The 27,393-nt window shown below is 39.1% G+C and overlaps 1 protein-coding gene across 2 annotated transcripts in view; it reads right to left on the bottom strand.

Annotated features, from left to right (window-relative positions):
* LOC128599982 (anion exchange protein 2-like) overlaps positions 1–23,683 on the bottom strand; it is a 39,636-nt gene extending 15,953 nt beyond the window's left edge. Inside the window, exons 1-10 of one of the 2 annotated variants that reach the window (XM_053612066.1) lie at positions 16,764–16,978; positions 16,368–16,409; positions 14,145–14,762; positions 9,917–10,070; positions 9,325–9,515; positions 7,836–7,990; positions 4,523–4,698; positions 2,478–2,614; positions 426–606; positions 196–331 (exon numbers count right to left, since the gene is read on the bottom strand). In XM_053612066.1, coding sequence (XP_053468041.1) covers positions 196–331; positions 426–606; positions 2,478–2,614; positions 4,523–4,698; positions 7,836–7,990; positions 9,325–9,515; positions 9,917–10,070; positions 14,145–14,153 — 1,139 coding nt within the window. In that variant the 5' untranslated portion in view covers positions 14,154–14,762; positions 16,368–16,409; positions 16,764–16,978. Of the gene's footprint in view, positions 1–195; positions 332–425; positions 607–2,477; positions 2,615–4,522; positions 4,699–7,835; positions 7,991–9,324; positions 9,516–9,916; positions 10,071–14,144; positions 14,763–16,367; positions 16,410–16,763; positions 16,979–21,867; positions 21,975–23,589 lie in introns of those variants that run through there. The other variant, XM_053612065.1, reaches the window with a different exon arrangement.
* Between the last annotated feature and the right edge of the window lie 3,710 nt (positions 23,684–27,393).

The raw sequence follows: 27,393 nt of genomic DNA on the forward strand, positions 1-27,393 counted from the left end.
AGATATACAGATGAAACACACATTCGCACACACACTTGAAATGGGTGATGGTGGTCAGGGACATGCTGAATTACCGAAATTATTTTAAAATCCACAGCATACAACAAACACACGATGTCAGTATTTTCTTTCAAGCGTCTGTAAATTGAGATAGAAGTAAATGTGCGGTGGGAAATGGTGTGTGTGTGTGTGTACCTGTGTTTCAGCAGTAGTGCTCTTAGTACATTCGCTCTGTCTTCAGCTCTGATCTGGTCAGTGATGATCATCTGCTCAACGACTTGGTGAGAAATTCCAGCTAACGTTTTCTGATCTAGATCCAGCAGCACTGCACCTACACAGCAACAACACACAATAGTAGTAATAATAATAATAATAATAATAATAATAATAATAACAATAATAATAACAATTATAATAATAGTTACCATGTGCTATGGTTTTGCGGAGCTCCAGTAAACTGCGGAACGAAAGCGAGGCGATGTGCGGTTTCCCCCAGCGGAGTGTTTCTTCCTCCACGTCCTCTTCAAACTTAATCCAGCGTGCTGTCTCTCGCCACTGCAGCTCCTGGTTCTTATCTACGATCAGCTCATTGAGCTCTACAAACACCTATAGCACACAGACACACTCAATAGGCTGCCTGTGAAGGGCTTGAAAAATATGACAAATTTAAGATATGACAGCTGAATACCTGTACATTACTATTCACATCTATTTTTCTTAGCTAATCCATATATATTTACCGGAGTAGTCGACGCGTTAGCAGCTAATTATAACCGAATAACTTTATTAGACACCTTATTGGCTCACCTCATCATTGGCTACTATTAGCTAAAGCTTCTGTCGTGCATTTTGCTTTCAAAACAAAGGAAAGGATGACGTTGATCTTTATAGGTGAGAGAGTTAACGTTTTGTTCTGCTGTTCTCTGGATGGTTTGAGGTGGACGGGACTGTATCGAGTATAGGTGAAGTCATTTAACCCCTTGTGTGATTCTGAATGAGCCATCTGCTTTCGTCAGCTAACCACTTTACCACAAGGACAGAAACCGAAGTGACGTCTTTTCTGCTCAATTGTGATCCAGACTCAAGTGGCTGTGTTCAGAGATGTGGATGTGGTACAGACACTACTTAAGAAACTCATCTCAGGTGTGTGTGTATATAAATATATATGTATTCTTTAACATTTACAACCATAATGACAGGCTTTAACATAAGCATAACAGCTAGACTGAAAGCAAACACAGTCTAATATGCATACACACACACACACACACACACACACACACACACAGAGAGAGTACAGAGACATCTCTAACCTGTTGTTGTTGAGAGAAATCTAACAGCACCATGGTGTGTGTGCGTAGGACGCAGGACACGAGTGACAACACTCAAAGGAGAGAGCAGTGAACACACACACACACACAGTCACACACACACACACACACACACATGCATGTGTAATGAATGCACTCACACATACCTGTGTGTGTGTGTGTGTGTGTGTGTGTGTGACCGGATCTCTCTGAGGTCTGCGACAGTCATGTATGTTTAATTAGGTGCTATTCACTCGACTTGACTAAGAATGAGGATTAAACTCAGGGGTGAGTGTGTGTGTGTGTGTGTGTGTGTGATAAGGAGAGCATGTATATTATTAATATGTTTGTGTATTATTACAATGAGAAGGCAGGTGTGTGTGTGTGTGTTCGATATGTCTCTGTTGGGTCAGATGATATTACAAGAAAATTAGTAGCCAGTGTTTATGCTAACAAATACACTAGTGCATAGTAACTGATTAGTTATATATACAGCTAGATAACAGCTCTATGTAATATATGTAAGGAATAAAACATGAATAGGGTATGCTGCTATAAAAATCAATGACAGGACCCCCCCTTTAATTTGTCCCCAATTTGGTCTGTGCTCATGCTGAGGACACAGTTGGGCTCTTCAGGATTTGAACCTGGTCTACAGGGTGAAAACTTGCACCAGAAGTTTGGATGTTGCGTACACTGCTGCATTAGGCTGGAAACTGAAATACTGCCCATGTGCTGTATATATTATTGGCAGACACGGCAAAATGTAGTATGAATCCTGTATTGTGTAGTGTTTCTAGCTAGAAATCCATCAACATTGCTGCTCAGTGCCTTATGCATAAAGTTTACACGTGTCTGGTAAGAAATGATTCAAATGGGAGGGTATTGATCCGCATCAGGGTGTGATTCGACTAACACATATATTCGTGTATCAAATCTCTGCATCCTTTCATTGGTTTTATATCAGAATTGGTGCTACGGGGCAGCCTGAAATACTAACGGCAGTCCCACCGGATCTTAATACGTTTGGCCACCATTGCTCGAGTCGCTCAGTTTAATGATGAGGAATAACGAAACATCACATGGTCTCACTCAGTGATGAATTTCGGACTTATCAGGTGTAGACAGGTTTCTACTGCGAACTCATAGAAACGTGTGTGGACTTACCTCGTGCGGTGTGCGGTCAACTTTGCGGCTGCGTGTGCTCAGCTCGGCGTGATCTTTATTGATGTGCACTATGGAGGATTTGGTGCTTTTCCTCACCAGGTGTCTTCTCACGCCAGGAACGTCTTCGAAACGGTGAGCTGGGGAATGGAGTTCCACACATTATCACACTGTAATCATCGTACTTACCAAGGAATAACGTCGTGTGCAAAGAAACACAACTACTTTTGGATTTCTCTCATACAGTATATTTCACTGAATTGAACTTTCTGGTCCAGTGATAGAGAAATGTATGGATTTATATGTCAAATTTATGAAGTATGCAGTTCAGACATGTCATTTCCACTTCCATAACGCAAAATAAATAAGTCCCATCCATAACGCCAGATTTTGTCTTAATGATGTCATTCGCAAAAGAAGAAATATTTGTAGAAAATGTGTACTCTCACTCGAAAGTTTGATGTCACATCCACAACACTGATAAATTGCTATGTATATGTATATAAACATGCATATTCATACATGTTTTGTTTTTTTTAAAACTGTTTTTTTTTAGATTTGTCTGTTTTGTCCTCCAATGTTAACAACATATGAAAACTGACCCCATCCATCCATTCATCCATCCATCCATTTCCCATACTGCTTATCCTACACAGGGGAGCCTGGAGCCTATCCCAGGGAACTTGGGGCACAAGGTAGGGAACACCCTGGATGGGGAGCCGACATCGCAGGGCACAATCGCACACCCATTCACACATTCCAGACAATTTAGAAATGCCAATCAGCCTGGGCGGGGGCGGCGGAGTGCCCAGAGGAAACCCCCAAAGCGTGGAGAGAACATACAAATTGACTCATTGATCCTAAGCTTGTTTCTGTTGTGACATTTTCTTAGCCAATGAGGTACATGCGTCACATGTCCATGATGCTGGAATTGCCCTTTTTAAAAACATGAATAGATGAATATGTGTATTCTGGACACACTGATATTGGGTGTTTTATGCCGTATATTGCTTACACACATAATATCTAATCAGACTAATCAGTCTATTCTACTCCTAACCCAGTGTAAAATATTAATGTCTGCTTATTAACTTCTATAATTTATGCTTTATTTAAACCTTATTAAGATGCGTCATTTTCTTCGGCTTGTAGTAGCGGGCAAAAAAAAAAAAAAATGTAACTGAAGACTCACACACCGCGCGTGACAACCGGGAGAAAGGAGAATCTGCAATACCACGCGACGATACATGAAATAGCTCCAAACAGCCGAGGTTTTTCATCAGTTTAATGTAGTGAATGTGATTTTCAAGAGTTTTGTTATATGAATATTTGCTATAGCGGTCTTATATTCTGCTGACTCATTGCTAGATGAAACACTCATATGGGCCTCTAAATATTCACATAAACAGCTTTGCTTGTAATCACAATACCACAATATATCACCCTGAAATGTTCTGAGCATGCACTGAAAAATCTCTGATTAAGATGCTCTTGGAGCTTCCTGTAATATGAATGAAATATTAAAATGTCAACACACAGACACACGTGTGCACACATCCCCTCACCCACACACACACGTACACACACACACACACACACACACACATATCCTCTGAATAATGTGAGGATCACAGTGAGTTTAAAGGTTTTAATTTTAAATCTCGGCAGGGAACATGCAAGAAGAGAAGGCTGACCTAACCCCCGTCCCCGTCCCCGAACCCACGCACCCGCCCCGACACACACACACACACACACACAGTGAACCAGTAAAATTTAAAGGTCAGTTCACAAATTAAAGAGAGAATTAAATTAAAGCATAATTATACAACTGTTATTCAGATAAAGATTGTATTCAGTAATTAAATTGCCTGCGACAGATCAGTATATGTGAAAGGAAATCTAGAATAAGAAAGGTGAAAAATAAAGATGATGAACCAGAGATTTAGAGATTTAGTGATAGAGAGTGGGCTGCCAAAAACGTCTACAAGAAAAACAAGACACTCATGTGACAACGGTGTGGTTTGATACGATGAGTTATATAAACTCACTCTTAATGTCATCCAAATTGGCTGAGCCAAGTGCGTGTGTCTCCGCCTCGTCTGCAGGAATCCTCTCGTATTTTGTGCTCTCGTTTCCCGTCATGTTTCCGCTCGGACTGGTCAAAGTGCTGGGGTGAAACGTCACAGAGCTTGGGTTGATGGTCACAACATGGTGTTTAGAAGAACTGCAGATAAAGAGAGATATGTTATGAATACACACTTCTGCACAATACACTATAAGTAATAAAAGTAATAGTATTTTAGTTTTTGTATAAGCTCAGGTGATACATTGCAATATTATTATCATGGGTGACTCAAATGTCATAATTAAGTTCAGGAGGCCAAGCTGTCCTCTAATGTCCTTTAATAAGATCCTGGTCCTAAGAGATACAGCAAACTCGATTATGATTACCTATATAATGATTATATAGGTGTGTAAATGTTTTCATGATCAAACCGGAGCTAAAACGTCTCAACATGTTTACAAACATTTTGGTAATGTTGCGTAAATAGCACAGCTGACAGCCACAAAACTCTATAAAAGGCAAAGTGACCATATAAAAGTGACAAAATGGTGGAACAGTATCTACAGTGCTAAATATTCCAGTAATGTAGCTCAGCCATTGCAGAGCATCAGCTACAATAGACACACACTAACTCCTGCTCCTAAAGTGCACCATTATCCATCCATCCATCCATCCATTTTCCATACCGCTTATCCTACACAGGGTCACGGGGAAGAATAGAGCCTATCCCAGGGAACTCTGGGCACACCCTGGACAACCCATCACACAATCGCACCCCCATTCACACACTACGGACAATTTGGAAATGCCAATCGGGGCATGCACAGGCACGAGGAGATCATGCAAGCTCCACATATGCAGGGCGGAGGTGGGATTCGAGCCCGCACTGGAAGTGTGAGGCAAATGTGCTAACCAATAAGTAACGTCCCCGCCCAGGGTATCATTACTTTTGTCCTAACTGAACAGCTATTCTAATTTGTCAAACTTTTCATGAAGTTTGTGTGTGCAATTGAAATAACTGAAATCGCGTATATTACTGTGGCTTCTTCGGGATCTATTTAAAAAATAAACAATACATTTGTCCACATAGTGTTTGAATGTCGCTATATTAATTTCTTTTTTATAGAACTGTTATATTATATACGCACTCACGCTGTGGCTTCGCGCCTAATCACCTATTCACAGCCGTACCAATATTCAGTATACCCGCACTCTTGCTGGTGTGATATTGCTTAATTATGTTATTGTATCCACCAATTATTTTCTCTATTTGTTCATCGGTCCAAATGTCTAGAACATATCACATTTCCACAGTACTTAATTCTATCCTTTAGCTCAGTTGGAGCCTTGGGTCTCATTTTAGCAGCATACATCTAAACAATTATAATTTTTTTAAATGTTTGATTCACATGTTTGATTTGATTCAGGATCGATTCATTTTCTCATTGCAATCAAACACCTTGCTTGAACTCGGAACCGGACCGAGAATATCTTTCTCAGACGGTTGGTTAATCTGGTTCACACCTGACAAAACCATACCAAAAAGGGACGGAATAAACACTGCGTATGAGAAATCACGTCGAAACGCCCTCGCCCATGATAAAACAGCTTTTTTTAAAAAGCCATCAAAAAACTATACGATTAAAGCCCGTCTTCAAGGAATATCGTACGTATTACTAATAATATTTCCCAATAATAAATAATCCTTCTACCATGCAATGTAGTCTGTTAAGAGTAAGCTTTGGTTGATTAGCAACGCAACAGAAAAAGATTAGGGTACTATGTGGACAGATCAATAGGTGTGATCAATTAATACCTGGCACATTAATACAGCATCCAATTATTGTGATTTTACAATGGCTTTGATCGGAATTTAGAAAAGAAACAATCCATTTTATAATATGCTTTGTAGATTATCCGGTGTCCAGTATAAGAGGACGGGTTCTAGACGTCTGTAAAGCTGCTTTGGCAACAAGACTGTTGCTAGAATCTCTACTGAAATAAAAAGCAAATTTAAAACATGTACATGCCTACAAGTTGAGTTACAAGTCAGAGCTTTTCCAAGTGGAAATACTTCTGATCGCTGAGTTGTGATTAAACGTACAGACTTTTAGCATTATATCACGGTGGAGAACGAGACATTTAGACCGCTTCTGGATTTTGCAGACACATCGGAAATTCTAATCCGAAGGTACAGCTCGGCAGCTAATACAGAGAATACACACAGGTAATAAAAACTGCTCTTAAACACAGCCGAACATCTGAGAAACACTCACCTCTCTTCATGTTATAAAGCCACAGACTCAACCATCAAGAAAAAAAAAAAACGACACACATTGTAGAGTCCACAGATGCATCATACACAGATCAGACAGTCCAAGAAAGTAAGGGGAAAAGGAGGAAAAAAGGAGCAGTTGCTATGGCAATGGTTCAGTAATGAGACAAAGTGTAATGAGTAACAAGGTTCCTGCTGATACACACACCTAATCGGGACTTGAATGTAGGAAACTAGTTTTTTAATTAGGGGAGCTGGAAGTAGAGAGCTTCATCTATGGAACTGGAAGAGTTTGGAAAGAAGAAGTACGGAATAGGATGAAGGAATTAGGAAGCTGGATATAACATCCTGGAAGTAAGGATATAGGAGGGAAAAAAGAACAGGAACTATGCTGTAAGGAAGTTGGAAATAGGAAAGTAGTAGAGGAGGTAGGGATCTGTACCTAGGGGACTAGAAAATAGTAAATGAGTAGAAATAGAGAACTGGAACTTTCTAGAAAATTTCATATGAAAATTTTCATATTATATTTTCATATGATTCGTTTATTTTCAGATGTTAATTATTCCCATGTAGGGCATGCTTTTCTCATGTGATCGCATATTTCTTTTTAGATTACGGCACATTTTTACTTTTCATGGCATAACATGGTGAAAAGCACCTACATGTGTTTTTATTTTTATTTTTTATGTGATGACATACTATTCACATACTCACACAAGGTAAGAAGCTTATGATCACATGTGATATGTGGATGATTTTTCCATAAGGGATAGGACTGGAAATAGAGGATTATGGATCTGCAAGGCCAGAACTATTAGACTGTAACTATTTAACAGCAACTGCGTGAGTAAGTAACTGAGGACTGGAAATATGAATGGAAGCAGGCGGCAGAGACAAGGGTACTTTGACTAGGGCACTATGCGTGAAGCGTATGACGTAGGACTCATTCGTATTTGTCTTGCTGGAGTGTGAACGGTTCGTGATAATGTGCAACAACGGTGTGTGCTTGAATCTCACTCACTCAGTCAGAGTGTTGTCATCGTGTGTTTCAGTCTCAGAGTGTGTGAGCTCCACATCTGCAGTGCTGCTGTCGTTGTGTGTTCCTGCAGGCGTGTGTTTGTTCTCAGCTGTGTTTTCTCCATCAGCATTGAAAACCTCTTCATCGTACAGGAAGAACTGAGCAGGAGACAAAATGGAGGAGAAAAAAATGATTCGACCTGTGGCTATGAATATGAATAATCACACACTAATACCTGAATTAATACTACCTTAAATATGGACTAATGATGAGTTAATGCGTACACTAATCACAAACTAAGCGCTAATCTTAACAACGAGGTGAGTCTTATGAATTCATGCGTGAATAACGAAATACATGTTAGTAGATGTTGGTTAGTTAATGTATTAATTAACATGCAGGGGTAGACAAAATCGAACATACGCTATAAGAAAGAATATGAATGAAACATGAATCATAATAATCTTATAGAACACTGGTTTTAAACGTTAATACATAATCGCATCTGCTAAATGAATAAATGTTACTGTATTCATTTCACTCGTACGGGTGAAGGAGCAGTGACCCGGGCCCGAGCCACCCAGAGCACTTACTAGTACTACAGTAGGATTTGAAGAGAACTGGATGGAGAACGACGCAAAACGGGTTGAGATGAAATTATTGTTGTTTATTATTAGTGCGTCTTTCTACGTTCGATAAATGATGAAAGAAATCCAGCGCCATCCGATGATGCTTGTGTACGCAGCTGCTTATGGAAAATGATATAAACGATGTGAAATCATGCACGTTTGATTCTTATTCTTTCTTATAGTGCATGTTTGATTAGTTTACCCCTACGTGTTTATGCATTAGCTAACAAACATGTACTAACGTACTTAAGTTGGTCGTTACTCAGGCATGAATTCATAAGACTCACGTCGTAGTTAAGGTTCCTGAAGCTCTTCATTAGTTCGTGATTAGTACATGCCTTAACTCATCATTAGTTAGTGCATGATTATTCACGTACTGTTATTGTAAAGTGTTGCCAGATTATTTACTTAATAGTGTATAGGGTAGTGTGCTAACAATGTAGCCAAGCAGGTACACAATACCCAAAATGCTGTGGGGCTTTCTGGGAAATAATAAGTAGGGCATCATTAGTAGGGAGCAGGATATAGGGATTAATCTGTAGGTAGTACTGTAGCAAATAGGGCACTTTCTGTAGGAAATATTCAGTAGGGAGTCATTTGTAGGGTGTGGCAAATATTTTAGTGCCCTATTGGAGTTGGAAGTAGGCACTACACATACACAGGCACCACACATACATAAGCACTTATATCTGAAATTATAATGAAATCGGACCCTTATTTAAATATTGAACACATGACATGTGCTCAATATTATAACACGAGAACAGTCAATTAGACTCGTTACTATGACACACACCTACACCCACACGTACCGTACTGTACACACACTTCTTTCACTCGTTCACGTGTGGTAAATACAGTACCTGCACACTGTCCTGCGTATCGCTCTCGGGTTTGTCAGTGTGTGTTTCTTCCTCTTTGTCTCCATCCTGCACGCTGAGGTCATCACTCGTGTGTCGCTCTTTACTCCTTTTCTTTTTCCCAGTCTTATTTCTCCGGCCATCGGTGTGTTTGGACAGATGGTGACGGGCGTGATGTGACGAGTGACGATGATCTGAATGACACACATACAGACATCATGTTCAGCGGATGTCTGTGTGAAGAATTAAACCTGCTACCGTTCGATGCAGTTTCCTAAAAGGGTTTTGTGAATAATATTCCCTCATTTGAACATTTCAAAGATAGGTTTTTGACTTTTTGACTCAACCCATAGTTTGTATACTGGATGAATAATGGTGTATTGTTGCATGTGGGGTGGCACATGGTATTGTGTGTCATTTTAGTGTGTATTTCTGTTGCCATGTGATGTTGGTGTAGCTAGTGTATATGTAGTTAGTGTATTGTTTATGTAGCACCGTGGTCCTGGATGAACGTTGTTTCGTTTCACTGTGTACTGTACCAGTGTATATGGCTGAAATGACAATAAAGCCACCTGACTTGACTTGGTGTACTCACACTGGAAGTCCTCCTCGCTGTAATGTCGGTGCTCGTTCGGCGCACGCGAAGTCGGACTAAGAATTTGCTGAAATCTCTGAACACCAAAAGCTTTGTTCAGGTCTTCATCCTCCTCTTCTGCTATCGGAGATGTTGAGATTGGAGATAACACAGGCTGCGGAGAAAGACACACATCAGAAACATCAAAGATTGTGATTGTACGCACTTGACAACTCGGGAATGCTCAATAAAGTCCTAACTGAAGGGGTATAACTGTTGTGTGAAGTTGTTACATACTGCAATATGAGAACATAGCATTGATATAGATTTTCTATAACAACAAAAACAAGGCAAATCACACATTTATATACACGACGCATTCCCTGTAATACGTTATCATTACTATAGTGACAACTAATTCACAGGGGATTTTATGGTGGATGTGCCACATAAGTTGTTTTTTTTGTTTGTTTGGTTTTTTTTTTAAAGTGCACTCCTTGTGAGATTTATTTTTGGAAGGAGTCTCCAGTATCAGCAGTCTGTTACAATCAGAGGTGAAGATCTTTCTTTACCACAGAGCGCTTTATGCTTTGAGATTTCTTGGTAACATGCCGATCTTTTTGCTCTCAGTAAAATCCAAGAATGAGTAAAAAGAGAGGTCGTTGAGGGAACGACTATGTGCTGCGGATATAACGTACAGCAAGTGATAACAGGAACTAACCTGCTGACATTTTGCAACCTTAAATGGAAATATAAACAAAGACGTATGACGTGTAATTCTTTAATAAATAAACTTAATTTGAATCATTGGCAAATTGCTGTGGTATAAGAGGAATGAAACACTTCAGGGGTAACAGTAACTCGCTAGTAATCTCACCACCCTGTTGTTGATTATTTTCCTATAACAGCTCACCTAGTTGTATTTGATTTATAGCATAATGTGCTTTTCTGAGAGCATCCTGAGTATCAACTACTTCTACACCATTGGTCGACTCCGTTGTTATTTAAAATCGATTCTTAAGATCTATGTTTTTATTGGTTGTTTTTATTCTTCCTCTTGTACTGTGTTCAGTAATTGACACTTGCAGACATTAAATGAAAATCTAATTTTTTTTATTATTTATTTTTTTTTTTAGATTAGCTGAAATTATGATATGATACTTTTTCTTATTGCCCACCCCTAACCCTAGAAAATACTATTACTACAGGCTACTACCAGTTTATTTCTAATTCTTACTTCTAAGGTGAGTAAAACAGTAAAGGATGCCTCTCCTAAGTTATCAGTGATGGTATGTGGGTTCATCGCAGAACCAGTTTAGAATCTGTCTTTATGCCTGTCTCAAGCATTTCAGTCAAAATTCAGCTTATGTCCATAATTAACTCCTCTGTGTTTCATGCCTCTTTTGACTCCTGTTGGTGAAAGCAAAGCGGTGATGCTGAGGCCTTGCAAGATTTTCAGCCAGCCACATTCTGTTTTTGCAATCGAAACAATCAGCTGATCATTACATTTTTGTGCAGTAGGCATTACTGGTCAGATTCCTCATCACCAGCAGTCTCAGTTTATGCAATACTGTGTTGTACGTATACACGTGTTGAGTAATGTGAGGAAACTATCCATCAGACTGAGCATTAGGTGTGGAAACTTTTAGAGATCCCTACAATTCAGTGCAACTTTCATTCAACGTACCAGAATGCATGATCATAAACTGATTGTTGATGCATATTGATGCATATCCATTTTATACATGATGTTTTTGGGGGGGTTTTTTTGTTACGGTGCGACAATTCGTCACTTTTAAAGCATAAAGTATAATCCTTCCATGCTCCGGCTTGTTCAACACTGAGCAGAGGTCAAAGTTTTCAGCAAAATTTGCAATTGACCAGGTACATTTCTTACAGTAAATTATATTTTTATTATCCTGTTTCAATTCGACCTCGCACTGTGTTTGAACGATATAAATAAAGAAACTGGATTAATTCAGTGTTATTTAAAGAGATTTAAATTGAGATGCATATGAGAATTGATTTTTTCCCCCCTCAACCTTAGCAGAAATTAAATCTGTGGTATTGCTGCATGACAGAGGAAGGATATTTGGCTTTTGTGACACATATCTGAAGCGGATTACAAAGGAGATTATTTATTATAATTTTTTTTTTGCGCAATACGTAAACTTTTATTCAAACAATAGAAGTTACAGTACAGCAAACTTTTTTCTTTATGAATAATATGTATTTATAAATATGGTCACTGAAATACACGCTGTTGGTTTAATTCTTGCAAACAGGAAGCTTCAATGAGTACAAATATAATTTAAAAGTCCTAACTGTATGACAAAGTTTCCCATTTAAACTGTGCTGCGGAGTTGTTTTACGGAAAAATGGTGCCATCTATGGATTATTTTCTGCACAACTGAGTCAGCTTTTATAAGAACAACTGTAAGCAGAACCTGATCTAATCTCTATTGTAGCTAAAGAAGAAAGATACAACCAACGTTATGGGTAAGTTATAGGCTAAAGTAAACTATATACGTGATAGCATGAATATATAAGCATATAAAATGCAAATTTCTGATGATGGAAATATGAAATGTACATTAAGAGAGCAAATGTTTTCATTACGCTTTCCTTTTTACAATGTAGTTTAAGGTATTATATCCATTTACTTTCTTATATATATATATATATAAAAAAAGAAATAAATGAAACAATAAATCAAAGAGTGTATCGTTAATAAATAAACAAATAAATAAATAAAAGGTCAAACTGCACCTGGGAAAAACGAAGTAGTAATTAAAGCTAGATAAAAAAGATTACAGCCATGGCTAATGGGAAATGTGTTCTAATGAAAGCGCGGACTATAGGTATGCAGCTGTATGAAGATTACACAGGAGATTTTAATAAAGCATGCTCTCCATCAGCTCTTAAACGACTTATTGTGCACTTTAAACCTAAACTCCTCCTCCAGACCTAAAATTTTATGTGCTCCTTTATCTCCTAAACCAGGATTTCCTAAACGGGGGTTTGTGGTGGCCTTGAAGGGGGTTGATAAGACTGATAGAAATCTCTATGTCATGTAAAATTCTAATTAGAGAAATATATATATATATAAGCATGTGTTTGAATGAAACTCTAATGGATTTGTTCTAACATGGATCGTCAGGTTTTAAACAAACTCGCGGAGTCCATACCAGTTCGAGTGCATGCTGTTATTAATAGGGATGTAAGCCCAGCTTCCAGACGTTACGACACGTTTTTTGTTCTTAAGATAACGATTTGATCTTTGACGCTACCACTGAATCTGCTACAATACACTAAAATACGATTCAATTGAATCGATCTGACTGATATGATATATTCTGACAAATTTAGAATACCGAATGTTCAGAATATGGAGTAAGCCTAGCATTATGAACGATGATAATGATGGCTTTATGACCAAAATCACCTTGCTAGCCTATTTACACATCAGTTTTTTAAAAAAAACATAATTATTATTTCTCACATAAAGTTTCTAATCAAATTATAATTGAGAATAACCAAGTTATGGTTATTGTCTCAATTCGTTTCAACTGTTGCCTTTTAAACAATCCAAATCCTTACACCCCTGGTGATCAAAGCAAAAAGGGGGACATACAGTACCAAATACTATTCTGAAATTCATGTAAATATTTCTATGTTTCACACATTGTTGCTGATGATATAACTTGTATGACATTTACAGCATTTGGTAGACACCCTTATCTAAGGCCACTTCCATTTATCTTATTTATCCAACTGAGCAGTTGAGGGTTAAAGGCCTTGCTCACGGGTCCAGCAGTGGTAGCTCGGCAGGGTTGGGATTTGAACTCATGACCTTCGAAGCAGGAGTCCAACACCTTAACCACTGAGCTACCACCGCCATCCATAGGCAAATTAGAAACATATGCAAAACAGAAGCATTAACACTAGCGGTCTCAGATTTTTGGATCCCACTGCTGTTTTGACAATTTAAAAACCTAATATTAAAATGACAAAGATTACAAAAGTTTCAGTTAATGTTACCCTGCCTTGAAGGGGTTCAGCTGCCCAAAACCCTAAGGACCGAGCAGGAGAACAACTATTAAGCGCAGATAAAAAAAATGAATTTTAAATGAATCATTAAATTTTAAATATGTACTAAAACACAGCCCGTGTTGTGTTAAGTAATTTCTCAAACAGAATCAAGCGAGGTTTCAAAGCGTTCAAATTGCTATTGATGATTTCAACGTACCTCAGTCATGCTCAGCTGTTCAGCGGTTATGTCTGTGTGGATGTGTAATGTGTTGATTAAGTGAATTCAGTTCCTCATAAAAAAAAAAAAATGACTGCAGAGAATTTTTTCTGTTCACTCCTGCAGTGTGTTTCTGATCCTCTGCTAGTCTAACTGTGTCTGCCCTTCACTAACGTGCAATTACAGCAAATATGAGTGTGTGTGTGTGTGTGTTTGTGTGTGTGTGTGTGTGGGGACAAACTCAGATACGCTCACATGCTGGTTATATTTTCAAGAACAATGTAATCTTTTCACACACACACACATACACACACATAGGTAAATACTGACCCTCTTGTACACCTGATGTGTGTGTTGACCTTATGTAAGAGCTGAAAGTCATTCTGATAAAACACTACAAGAAAATTTTCACTCCTCAGTCAAAAGAATGTCCTTTATGAAGCTGCGCATGCAGTGAATCAATGCTGGGTGCGAGTTGACGGAGAAGTCATAAATAATGATGATACCTCCATCTCTGGAAGGATTCATTTGTGTTGTTCGGCGCTGAACTTTCGCTGATGTAAAAAGAGTTTGAACTCAACAGTCAATGCCAAGAATTTTACTTCCGGTTTCTGCATGCTGCATTCAGAAAAGCAAAATAAACATAAAGAAACAAAACAATAAATGAATGGATAGATGGATGGATGGATGGATGGGTGGGTGGATGGATGGATGTATGGATGAATGGACAACAGACGGATGGATGGATGGCTGGATAGATGGATGGATGGATGGGTGGATGGATGGATGAATAGACGAAAGGACGGATGGATGGATAGCTGGATAGATGGATGTATGGATGTATTGCCCCTTCAGCCTCTAAACTTGTAACCCCTGATGTCTTCATCAGCTATTAATGCCCAACTGCTCCATTAACCCTTAACCCCAGCCCTTAATCATTCGCTTCTCCATCAGCTCTTACCCCACAACTGCTCCATTAGCCCTTACCCCCTGACTTCTCCATCAGCCCTTAACCCCTAACTGCCCCATTCAGCTTGTAACCCCTAACAGTTCCCTTAACCCCCAAGCATTCCTTTTCCCATTAACTCCTTACTTCTCCATCAGCTCTTAATGCCCAACTGCTCCTTTAACCCTTAAACCTAACATAAACCATCAATCCTAAACCCCTAACTTCTCCATCAGCCTTTCACTCTGAACTGCCCCGTCAGCCCTTAACCCCCGAATGCTCCATCAGTCCTTACCCCCACTCTTCTCCATCAGCCCTCAACCCCTAAGTGCTCCATCAGCCTTTAAACCCTAACTGCCCCTTCAGCCAGTAACTCCTAACAGTTCCCTTAACCCCTAACTGCTCCATCAGCCTATAACCCCTAATGGTTTCCCTGAGCCCTTAATCACTCCTTTTGCACTTAAACCACATGTTTTCAGCCATACCCTTTAACTGCTCCATCAGACCATAAGCCCCAAATGTGCCTTAACTTCTAACATCTTCATCAGTCATTAAACCCCAACTGCTCCATCAGCCTTTAACTCCTATGTGCTCCATGAGCCCTTAACCCCCTAACTGTCCCTTCTGCTCATAACATCTAATGATTCCTTTAACGCCCTAACTGAACCCTCAGCCTATAAACCATTCCGGTTCCGTTAACCCCCTAATTGCTCCATCAGCCTGACGCCCCTAACAGCTCCCTGACCCCCTAACTTCTCCATCAGCTCGTAATGCCCAACTGCTACCTTGACCCTTAACTCCTAAATTTTCCTTAATTTAAAATAATCCTAAATTTAAATCATCCTTAAAACCGCTCTTCTTCATCTACCTTAATCCCTTTGTTCTTAATCTTCCCTTAAACCTTTTCCTCTTCATCTTCCCTTAACCCCTTTATTCTTCATCTTCCCTTAACCCCTCTTTCCATCATTACCCCTTAACCCCCCTTCTTCATCTTTCTTTAACCCCTCTCTTCTTCTTCATCCCTTTATGTCTAATTTATCCATCATCTCTTACCCTCTAACACCCCCAACATTCCTATGATCTAATGTGATCCATCGTGATCATGTGAATGTGAATCATATGTCATGTGAATGTGAGTTCAGTTTTATATGTTGCTACGGTGTTGCTTTACAGTGAAACAATGTGTGTTTAAATCCATCGCACAGTGCTAAACTCAACATCTGGATTTGGTCCCGACTGTTAGGTGTTATTTTTGGATTATTTAGCTGAATACTCACTGCAGTTTTAGGTGCTGGTCTGCCCTGACCAATCAGACTATACTATACAGCATGAACACGGAGAGCAAACACACACACACACACACACACACACGCACACACAGTATTGATTATCTATTTGTACACTGGATAAAGATCTGCACGTGTGCATGTTATTGAATTTCAGTTTAGGATATGGACATTTCATTATACTAACTATTTAAAAATAATTTTCGGTCCCCTTTCACTGATGATCAAGTATCTGTGTTTTTATGCTATAAACACTTGATATTAACACCGAAGCTTGAATTTGAACAAAGTAGCAATTCTGCTTTCAAACATCGAGACTCTTCACTAAGTTCAAGCTAAGTTAACACTTCACCAACATCCGACATCAGTGTTTTACAGATTACTGACCTGTTTGTAAAGAAAATCCATGTCTCGTCTTTAAACGCAGCAAAGTGACCAACCACACACACACACGTTTCCCTTTAACACACACTCACTGAACATTTATGCGCTTGGTTTTAACTTTACTACATGATTTGGTATAAAAGAGGTTTTAATAAAACTCTAAACCATATACTGATCTGAAAGCTTCCACAAACACACACACACACACACACACACACACACACACAAAGCACACACACTTGCCGTTGGTGCTGTTAATCATTAACCATCACTCTCTCCATAGATGGAAACCAATAGCAATAGAACAAGCTACACTTGATACAGTCTATAAACACAACACGCTCAACACACTTCATGCACACGTCTTCGATTTTGACGTCAAACATAACCTGCAGTCTGCAGTTTTATTACGTTTCTAAATATAATAGGATGTTGTGCCTAGTTTTCTGAGATATAAACAAGGGTGTGCGACTGTTTGCTTTTTCAATTGTTTGGGATGTAAACATATACTGTATATATTCTTTCTGTCACGTTCTTGTCGTATACAGTAAACGGATGTGTCCTTTATGCCTTCATGCTCCACGTAATCTAAGGCGAATAATAAACAGATTTTAAGAACGTGCTGTTATTTAAAAAAGAAATACTGTGTGTATAAATGCAGATTTCTGTAAGGAGGCATTTATTTATGAATGGAACATTTATGAAAGGAGTGTCCACTGTCAGCACTGACCGTAACAGTCAGTAAGTTTCCAGTATAGGAGAGTCTTATGGACAGAGGACTTTGCACTTTTTGCTTTCATGATATTACAAGCTGTTTGGTTTTTTTTTTTTCTTTTCCTTATTATCTTCATGAGAGAAAAAGAAAAAAACAAACAAATGAAGCTGGTAAGGGGAATGGCTGCTTTAAGCTGCAATAACGCTATAACAAGAACTATTTGTTTTGTGGATGATGATGATCCACAACACTAAATGTGCCTATAAATTATAGCAACTATATAACTATAAACTTATGTGTTATTCTTTAATTAATGAAAAATATCATGGTATACGGTATAAGAGGGGAAAACATTTCATAACACGCTGTTATAGGAAAAGAATTAACTTCATGGTGTTTTATTCCTTATATATTAACTTATGACGCTTATATTTCTTATTATTTGTCTATATTACTTGTAATACTTATAGTAATAACAACAATAATTACATGTAGTTATAGTACTTACATACATGCATAAAAAAGCGATGTCTATAACAGTCATGAAGGTCGATATAAAAAAAATCTTTTGAAGGAAATAAATTTGCAGAGAGTTTAAAGGGATATTATCGGTAGGGATGATGCACTTAGAAGACATAAAATAACAACACAGAAACACATCTTATATTACTTAGACACATTCAACATGTATTTCAACTGATATTAGGTCATAGTGCGCCAATGCATTATGATTGAGGGTAATATAACATTATGGGCTCAGTAATAGAACAGAAACATGCTATAATCAATCATTTAGCTTTAATAAAGACCGAACCATGACAGCCATAATCATGGAGTTATTCAACTTTTTATGTATTGACAGGTGACTTGCTAACATTTTATGCTTCTGGCAAGTGCATTGTGTAATTCAGGCTTTTAATTACACACAAGTGACAACATGTCGTCCTGTGCACTATTTCTGTATTTAGAAATTAATCCCAGGGATTAAAAATTGAATTTGGAAGGTGATGGAACTCTGGCAGTGATTATGGAGGAAACTACAGATTCAATTATATTAGATTAGTCACGCCAAGTAAAAACATATTATTGAATAGTTATTGAACAATGCCAGCACGGTGTTTGTACCCCAAGGGAGCAGGGTAAAGAGCACTGCTTCAAGAGAGTTATTAATTGGGATGTCATGAAAGTGATATTCATGAAAGTGAATTGCACATCGTAATAGAATACTGTTTTTGTTACCTGCTAGAAACATTTACATGTAATCTGATGTATGTGTCATTAAAGAGGCCCAATAAGAAAATACAGTAGCAAGAAAAAGTATGTGAACCTTTTGGAATTTCATGGTTTTCTGCGTAAATTTGTCATAAAATGTGATCTGATCTTCATCTAAGTCGAGGGTATTGACAAATATGATGTGCGTAAAATAATAGCACAAAATAAATTCTGATCCCTCATGTCTTTATTGAACACACTCATTCAACATTCAAAATGGCAGTGGAAAAAGTAAGTGAACCCTTAGAATTAATAATTGGTTGACCCCCCCTTGGCAGCAATAACCTCAATCAGGCGCTTCCTGTAGCTGTGGATCAGACCTGCACATCCTTCAGGAGGAATTTTAGCCCATTCTTCCTGGCAGAGCTGCTTTAGCTCTGTCATATTCTTTGGACGTCTCATGTGTGTGGCTCTCTTCAAGTCATTCCATAGCATCTCTATTGGGTCGAGGTCTGGGCTCTGACTCGACCACTCCAAAAGGTGGATTTTGTTTTTCTGAAGCCGTTCTGTTGTGGACTTGCTCCGGTGTTTCGGGTCGTTGTCCTGTTGCATCACCAAACTTCTACACAGTTTCAGCTGACGTACAGGCATTCTCACATTATCCTGAAGAATTGTGTGATATACTTGGGATTTCATCTTCAGCTCAATGATTGCACGCTGGGCAGACCCTGATGCAGCAAAGCCCAAATCATGATGTTTCCTCCACCATACTTTACGGTTGGGATGATGTTTTCATGATGATATGCCGTGCCCTTTCTACGTCAGATGTAGTGCTGTGTGGTTTTTCTGAATAGTTCAATCTTCGTTTCATCAGTCCACAAAACATTTTGCCCATACCGCTGTGGAGTGTCAATGTGCTCTTTTGCAAACTTCAGGCATGATGCAATGTTCTTTTTAATAAGCAGTGGCTTCCTTCGTGGTGTCCTTTTGTAGATACCCTGCTTGCTCAATGTTTTACGTATTGTACACTCATGAACAGAGATGTTAGCCAGTTCCAATGATGCCTTCAAATCTTCGGCTGTCATTCGGGGTTGTTTCTTTACCTCACTGATGAGTCTTCGTTGTGCTCTTGATGTCATTTTGACTGGGCGCCCACTTCTTGATAGAGTAGCAACAGTCCCAAAGTGTCTCCATTTATAAAATGTTTGCCTAACTGTTTCTAAAGTCTTTGAAATCACTTTGTAACCCTTGCCAGCTTCATGTAAATCAACAATTCTTGATCGTAGATCCTCTGAAAGCTCTTTTTGGCGAGGCATGGCTCACATAAGCGTGTCCTTCTTGCGCGGCGCAAACTCCAAAAGTTTGAGGGGTTTTTATCAGTCAAAGTAGCTGTAGATGAAGATCAGATCACATTTTATGACAAATTTATGCAGAAAGGAATGAAATTCCAAAAGGTTCACATACTTTTTCTTGCCACTGTATAGTTCATTTTACAGACTTGAATCACATTACTGTGCGCTTAGACGGCAACAAACTTACATTTTGAGATTTGAGACCTCTGGATTAAGCAAGAGGGCTGAGGGTGCATACGCAAGATGAGAACTGTGCATGCATCAATCTACTGTAGCATCAGTTGCAACACCTGGGTGATGCCTTACAGACTCCCCTACCAAGGCTGTAAGCAAGAGAAGGAAAGATGAAAGAGATGGCAGTTGTCCAGTAGTACAGAGTAGCAACAGCTATCTTGGTGAAGATAAAGGACAGCACCTGTTTCTGTGTGGACTACAAACAAAACCAGGCCAGAATTCTACCCACTTATCATTTAACTCTCCCTACCCACATACTGTATTATACTCCATTATGAATGCCATCGACTACCTGGATATGAGACGTGGCTACAGAGTAGGAGTAGGAATAGGAATCTGGCAGTTCACGATCATGCCTTTTGGATTGTGTATACTCCCTGCCACCATGTAGTGTGTGCGCCATCATTTCCATTGTACTGTCAAAATGTGAAGATCTACATTTTTCATTTACATTTACTCATCGATGCGTATATCCAAAGCAACCTCCAACTGAGACAGGACCCGTGTTAGCAGTTGAGGGTTATGGGTCTTGCTCAGTGACCCAGCAGCAACTCTGAACTCATAACCTTCTGATCTTTAGTCCAGCGTAACCATTCCCATCTCTGTGTTCACTGCTGTGCGTTGAAGGAAACAAAAACGTTCCTACGAATTGATGAACCCAACTAAATAAACCACAGCTGATATTGTACTGTTTTATCGCTCCTGGGTGTATTTACTATCACACAGCAAACATGACTACGTATTAATATTGAATCTAGGACAGTCAATTCTGAAATTTTAGGGGTCATCCAATGTATGCAATATAGTAACTAAATACAGTCAGAGGACAACTTCAGGACTGAAACTGCGAGACTCAGATGTTCATCTATGCATACTGCTTATCCTACACAGGGTTGCAGGGGAGGCTGGAGCCTATCCTAGGAAACAAGGTAGGGGACATGCTGGATGGGGAGCCAGCCCCACATTCACACACTATGGACAATTTGGAAATGCTAATCAGTCTACAGCTCATGTCTTTGGACTGGGGAAAGAAATCGGCGTACCTGGAGGAAACCCCCGAAGCACAGGGAGAACATGCAAACTCTGGGTGGAGGTGAGATTTAAACCCTGAACCCCAGAGGTGTGAGGCAAAGGTGCTAACCACGAAGCCACTTCTGATTACTGTATGTGCTCCTTCCAGCTAACCCGACACCTGATCTACAGCATATAGATCAAGCAGATAATCAGATTCTTTTTAGGAGCCATGACTTTTCTCTCTCACATAATAATTCCAGCCTACTGTGTTTGAGGTGTAATTTAGCCGAATATTATGCCATTAAGTACACTGATTGCGTGTGTGTGTGGGTGGGTGAAGAGAGGATGTGATGAAATATAGCGAACTCAGCACAGAACGAGAGAGTGAGAGAGAGAATAGTTTTGCACGAGTATCATCAGTGCAGTGTCTCGCATCAGAAGTCACAAACTCATGTTGTTCTCTAACATAGCACCCAAACCGCCGTATCCCAACTGCACCAAAACTCTATCCAATCACAAAACCATACACCATACGCTATTCCCACACAAATACAATAACAGGCTGAGTGTGTGTACTTACAGAGTTTGGACCAGGGTACGAGTATGATTTATTCATTTTATGGCTGGAGCAGAAACATCAGTTGTACTGTGTCACTGCAGTACAAACCGGAGACAGACAAACATCACCTGCAATGAAGAACACAAGAATCAATTATTACAAAGCACTGAACACTCCCTCACACACAAAATGATTCAAGATTAAACCTGAGACAGGCTTTCAGGTCAATGTTAGTTACAGTGTTCTTATATTAGTTATGAAGTTATATTAGTTACAAATCAGCTTGAACCACATTCAAACACCAAGGTGACACACACACCTACAGTGGTGACGGTGCCAGGCTGATATTGATGTATGTTTATTTTTTGATTGCCCATATCTGCCCTTTAATGTTGTGACTGTGATAAAAACATATCTGACCTTCGTGGAGGAAAAAAAAAATAAAAGCATGTTTAAGGATTAATCTAGAAAAAAAATAAATAATTTATTCTAGTACTGAAGAATTAGTTCTGCACGCTTATTCATTTCTGCGTTATTATCCATCCATCCATCCATTTTCCATACCACTTATCCTACACAGTGTTGTGGGGGAGCCTGGAGCCTATTCCAGGGAACTCAGGGTACAATGTGGGGAACACCATGGATGGTGTGCCAACTTATCTCAGGGCACACTCGCACGTACATTCACACACGACGGACAATCTGGAAATACCAATCGGCTTACAACACGTGTCTTTGAACTGGGGGAGGAAACCGGAGTACCTGGATGAAACCCTTGAATCACAGGGAGAACATGCAAGCTCCGTGCACAAAGGGCGGAGGCGAAATTTGAACCCCCAACCCTGGAAGTGCAAGGTAAACATAACAACCTCTAAGTCACAGTACCTCCCTATTATTATTATTATTATTATTATCATCATTATTATTATATGGTGTAGCGTTGCCACCTCACAGCTGCCTGGTCTCTAGTTCAATCCTGAGCTTGGGTTACCGTCTGCATGGAGTTTTGCATGTTCTCCCCATGTCTGTGTGGGTTTCCTTCAGGTTCTCTGGTTTCCTCACAATTCCCAAAAAACATACCAGTAGGTGCACTGAATACACTAAAATTCCCCTAGGTCTTACTGATTAAGTAAGTGTAGTGCACTACTAATACCAGGAACATGCACTAGGAACTGACCAATGTGTGCATGGAAAGCTAGACACTATTTGTATGCAGGGGTCACAGATACTATACGTTGAGGAACACTAACTTTGCTGTAAGAGGAAGCTGGGTTTTTCTAAATTGGAGACATGATGAGCAAGAACGGCACAAGGTTGCAGACACAAACGAAGAGTGAAAATTTTCAAAAGACGTTGTTCCAGTTCAGGCTGTTCCATGTTTCATTAATAGAACAATATGTAGTGTGTAGTGTGAGAATATCTAGAGTATATGTGTGATTTGTGGCTGCAGGGTGTGTGAAAAGGTTGTTTGAATATATTATCCAGTTCGTCCTGTTGAGCCGGATTGGAACGGCGTCTCCCCCTGGTGGCCAACTGAGGAACTGACTCATTCTGACACTTCACAGTATGTTCAGAGTGTCAGTGTGTTAAGAAAGTAGACTTACTTTACTTTATGAAACTTATAAAGAACATAACGTGAGAAAATCACAGTGTCACTTCTGATCAGTATAGAATTAGTTAAACAGCTGTTTATTTCTCTATGATAAAGTCAATAAGGAAAACAAAACTGAAGGAATGACTTACCAGCATGTATGCGTCAGCGCTCTGTGTGTGTGTGTGTGTGTGTGCGTGTCCGAGGAGCTGCTGATCGCATCTGGGTGCAGAGAGAAAAAAGGGTGAATGAGGAAGCAAGGACAGGAAGAGGGAGTGTGTGTGTGTGTGTGTGTATGTGTGTGTGTGTGTGTGTGTGTGTAAGTAAGGAGGCTCTACACACTAGATTTTCCTCAAACAGGTCAGATTTCCCCAGCTGGAGCTCCAACAGTCATGTGATCAGTAACGAGTCTTTCTCTCTCTCTATCTCTCTCTCTCTCTCTCTCTCACTCTCACACACGCACACACGCACAAACATACAGGGTTTAAAATATTATAAATATTTTATTACATAACGTTATAAATGATTCATTATATTTTTAGAATGATTATTAGAATAATATGAGCTATAGGACATTTCTTGTGTTTTAAACAAAATACAATTAATACACTGCACACACCAATGTGTGTATGTGTGTGTTTGGGTGGGTGGTTGGGTGTGTGTGTTTGTCTGACTGTACCAACAGTACAATAGTATGACTCAGTGTGTGGTTATGCGTTCACCACACACACACACACCCACCCACCCACACACACACACACACACACACACACACATTTATGCCCTCACATGCAGAGACACATTCTTCAGTGTGTTCGGCTGCTGTCATAAACGTCATGAATCATGAAGTCATGAAAGATTAAGTGTTCACAACACTCCCTTTTACCCCAAACGTATTCACACGAGGCATATTTTTGTTTTGCGCTGGAGCTACACGACTAATGTAGCTAACATACATACCGCTACAGTATATACAGTATCTACAAGTTTAGCACTGTTTCAAAAGAAAAAAAATAATGAATTCTTTAATAGAGATTTTGAATAGTTCAGTACTGATTTAACGCTGCCTGTATATCATTGTTTAAACCGTACACTTAAGTGGTTTTTTCTCCCTCCTGAACAGAAGCATTCACAAAATGAAATGTCTCTGAGGCTTGTAATTAGCAACTAGCCAGATATGCTAGTAATTTATTTTTAAAAAAAATACAGGTATTGATGCAGCTTATGGACTTTTATCATCGTTACTTGTGAGATTTGATGTTCTGTGGGGGAATTCAGGACGACGGGAAAACGTCCCGTTGTTCAATTAGTAAATGTTCATGCATTGCAAGTTTTGTTTCATAGAGTAAAATGCTAGTTGCAAAATGGCAGATGTATGAAATCCAAACACTAGTGGTCATTGGAGATTATTTAGACTGCTAGGTGTGCCAAAACGGGGCCAAAGTGAATTAGAAAGAAGCTTCCAGAAAGGAACAGGACAGCACGTGAGGAAGGATGGAACACTAAGACTAACACCTGACCGCATAACATAGCTAAAGCGTACTGTACCCCATTTCCCAGTACTGAGGTTTATAACGTCGTTCCTTTTTGAAACAAGTAGCTTCTAAGATCAGAGTCAAACTGTTTTATTCACCAGCTAGCATTTTATTTATATTCATACAGATCTTTTTAATCCATCAGTATTCCTGGTACTGTTTTACGGACTCCGTGTTTAGGGATAGTTGGCCAGATTTTTATTTATTTATTTTTTTGGTCAATTGTGTGTTTAGTAGTAACACAAAATTGCTTGTCTGGAAACTCCCTGTAATTTGTATTTGAAATTAGAAAAAGAGTTGACATGAACTGTAGCTTCACGAGTTATACTATTTCACCCATGTAGCTTGTACTTTAGTATAGCAAGCTACAATTCTCTTTAATGTAACACATCTACAGTTTGTACCTTGGTGTAAGTCAGGTTTTCCAAGTCATTGTGGTTCTATATTATCTTCCTCAGATAATATCATGCTGTAAACCTCAACATTCCTGTAAAGCAGGACTATGTTTTGTCTGAGACAACAACAAAATGCAAACTTTCACCTGGTCTGCTACAACTCCCCTGCAAAGAGCTAAAATGGTCCTATCATTCTGAAAGAATAGGCAAAATGTTTCAGAAGAACGTCTGACCAAGCATAAACCATGCTTTACGACTGACTCTTTTTTTTTTTAACCCACTCATACCACAGGATCATCTATACCCACACTCAGCTCCAATGCAGTGATACAATCAGGAAAGACATCCTGCGGTGTACGCCCAAACGCAGCATTTTTCTTCCAAACACACTGTTTGACTTTGTTTAAAATCTTGCTGAGCCTGTTATGCAATGAATTTGTTATGAAATGCAGGACAGGAGGGCACATGTACAGGTTTGGGGTTTTATTTAAAACACGAAAAATCATTTCAAATTTAAGTCATAAGAAAGAAACCAGAAGGATCAAGGAATTCTCAAATAATCATGAACGGGCAAGCGGTCAGGAGACAGACAGAGAGGGCGAGGCTGAAGGAAAAATGGCTAGACAAAGCAGTAATCAGACAGCCAAAGATTAGGTTAGGTAAAGGTGCTTTCATAGTTTTTGCCATTTTTTTCTCAACCACCAGCAAGTTTGAAATATAATCCTATGGGAAGTGACTACTCTCTACACTCTGGGCACAGCAGCATGCTTCCAAATTTGAACAAACATCATAAAAGTGACAGCCAATAAGGTCAGAAGTTGTGGGGCAAGCGGGAAAAACGAGCATGGAGGACAAAGTGCTGATGAAAAATGAGTCTTGTTAGTCACCGAACATGAGGAGATTTACGACATGCGGTTGAATATTTCATTTCGATTGTACTCTGTTGCAATGTAACTAAAAATAATACGTTGTGTATTTCTGGGACACAGGGCGACATCCCTCTGTAACTCTGGCCACATACAGTCAAGTCCAGGGCTGGCAACTTTCCAACACTGCCACTAGGTTTAGCAACGTTTTAGACCTCTTTACTGGCTTACTTTTAAAAAAAAAAAATAGCTGTGCAATCACTCATCACCATTGTTCCAAAAGATAAATCACTAGTCACCATTCTGCCTTTTATGCCTTCTTTTAAATTAATAATAATGAATAATAATGAATTCCACAATTTCTGAAAGAAATGCAAATAAAAACGTTATTCTCTCCATTTCAACAAGTTGTTTGACAGCAACTGTCTCATCAACAGAACACACATTACTCTAATGAACATGAACACGTGAACTCGATTCTGAAGATTAAAGTAAGATTATTAACTTATTGAATGTTATTCATTCATATGAACAGAATTAATTGACTGAATTCTAAAAAACCTCCTGTTAGTCTCACATTCACTCTCCACAAACACGAGCATTTCTACTTCATCACTGAACATCAAACTGGTAATATATCATATACACGTTTTTATATATTAACATTAACTGGATATGAAATATACTACTCTACAAATATATTTTTCTGTGCAATATATATATATACTTTTTTGTCAACTAAATATTTAAATCTTTAGACTATGTACTTGTGCTTTAATTCGGCGCAAGCAGCGCAGAAAAAAAAATTCGACTCGACGCCGAAACTCCCGCTTCACTGCTGCAGCGTCCGGTGTAAAATGTTATCAGTGCAGAGATTACAGAGATTATAAACCGCAGTTTTATCGTCATTCCACACACGAGACATCATCTTTACACACAGCACCAAATCGACATGTTTTCCCGCCCTCTTTTGATTCACAGGATATAATCGGCCCTGATCGTCGGATGTTTTTAAACTATCGGCCGCTAGCCTATAGCGAGAAATATAGCATTTATCGGGCGATCCCGATTATCGGCCGATACATCGGTGCATCTCTACTAATAATCGCTGTTCTCAATGATAAATCACTGATCACCATCGTTCCCAACGTCAAGTCAGT

This window comes from Ictalurus furcatus, chromosome 23, assembly GCF_023375685.1.
Source record: "Ictalurus furcatus strain D&B chromosome 23, Billie_1.0, whole genome shotgun sequence".
NCBI lineage: Eukaryota > Metazoa > Chordata > Actinopteri > Siluriformes > Ictaluridae > Ictalurus > Ictalurus furcatus.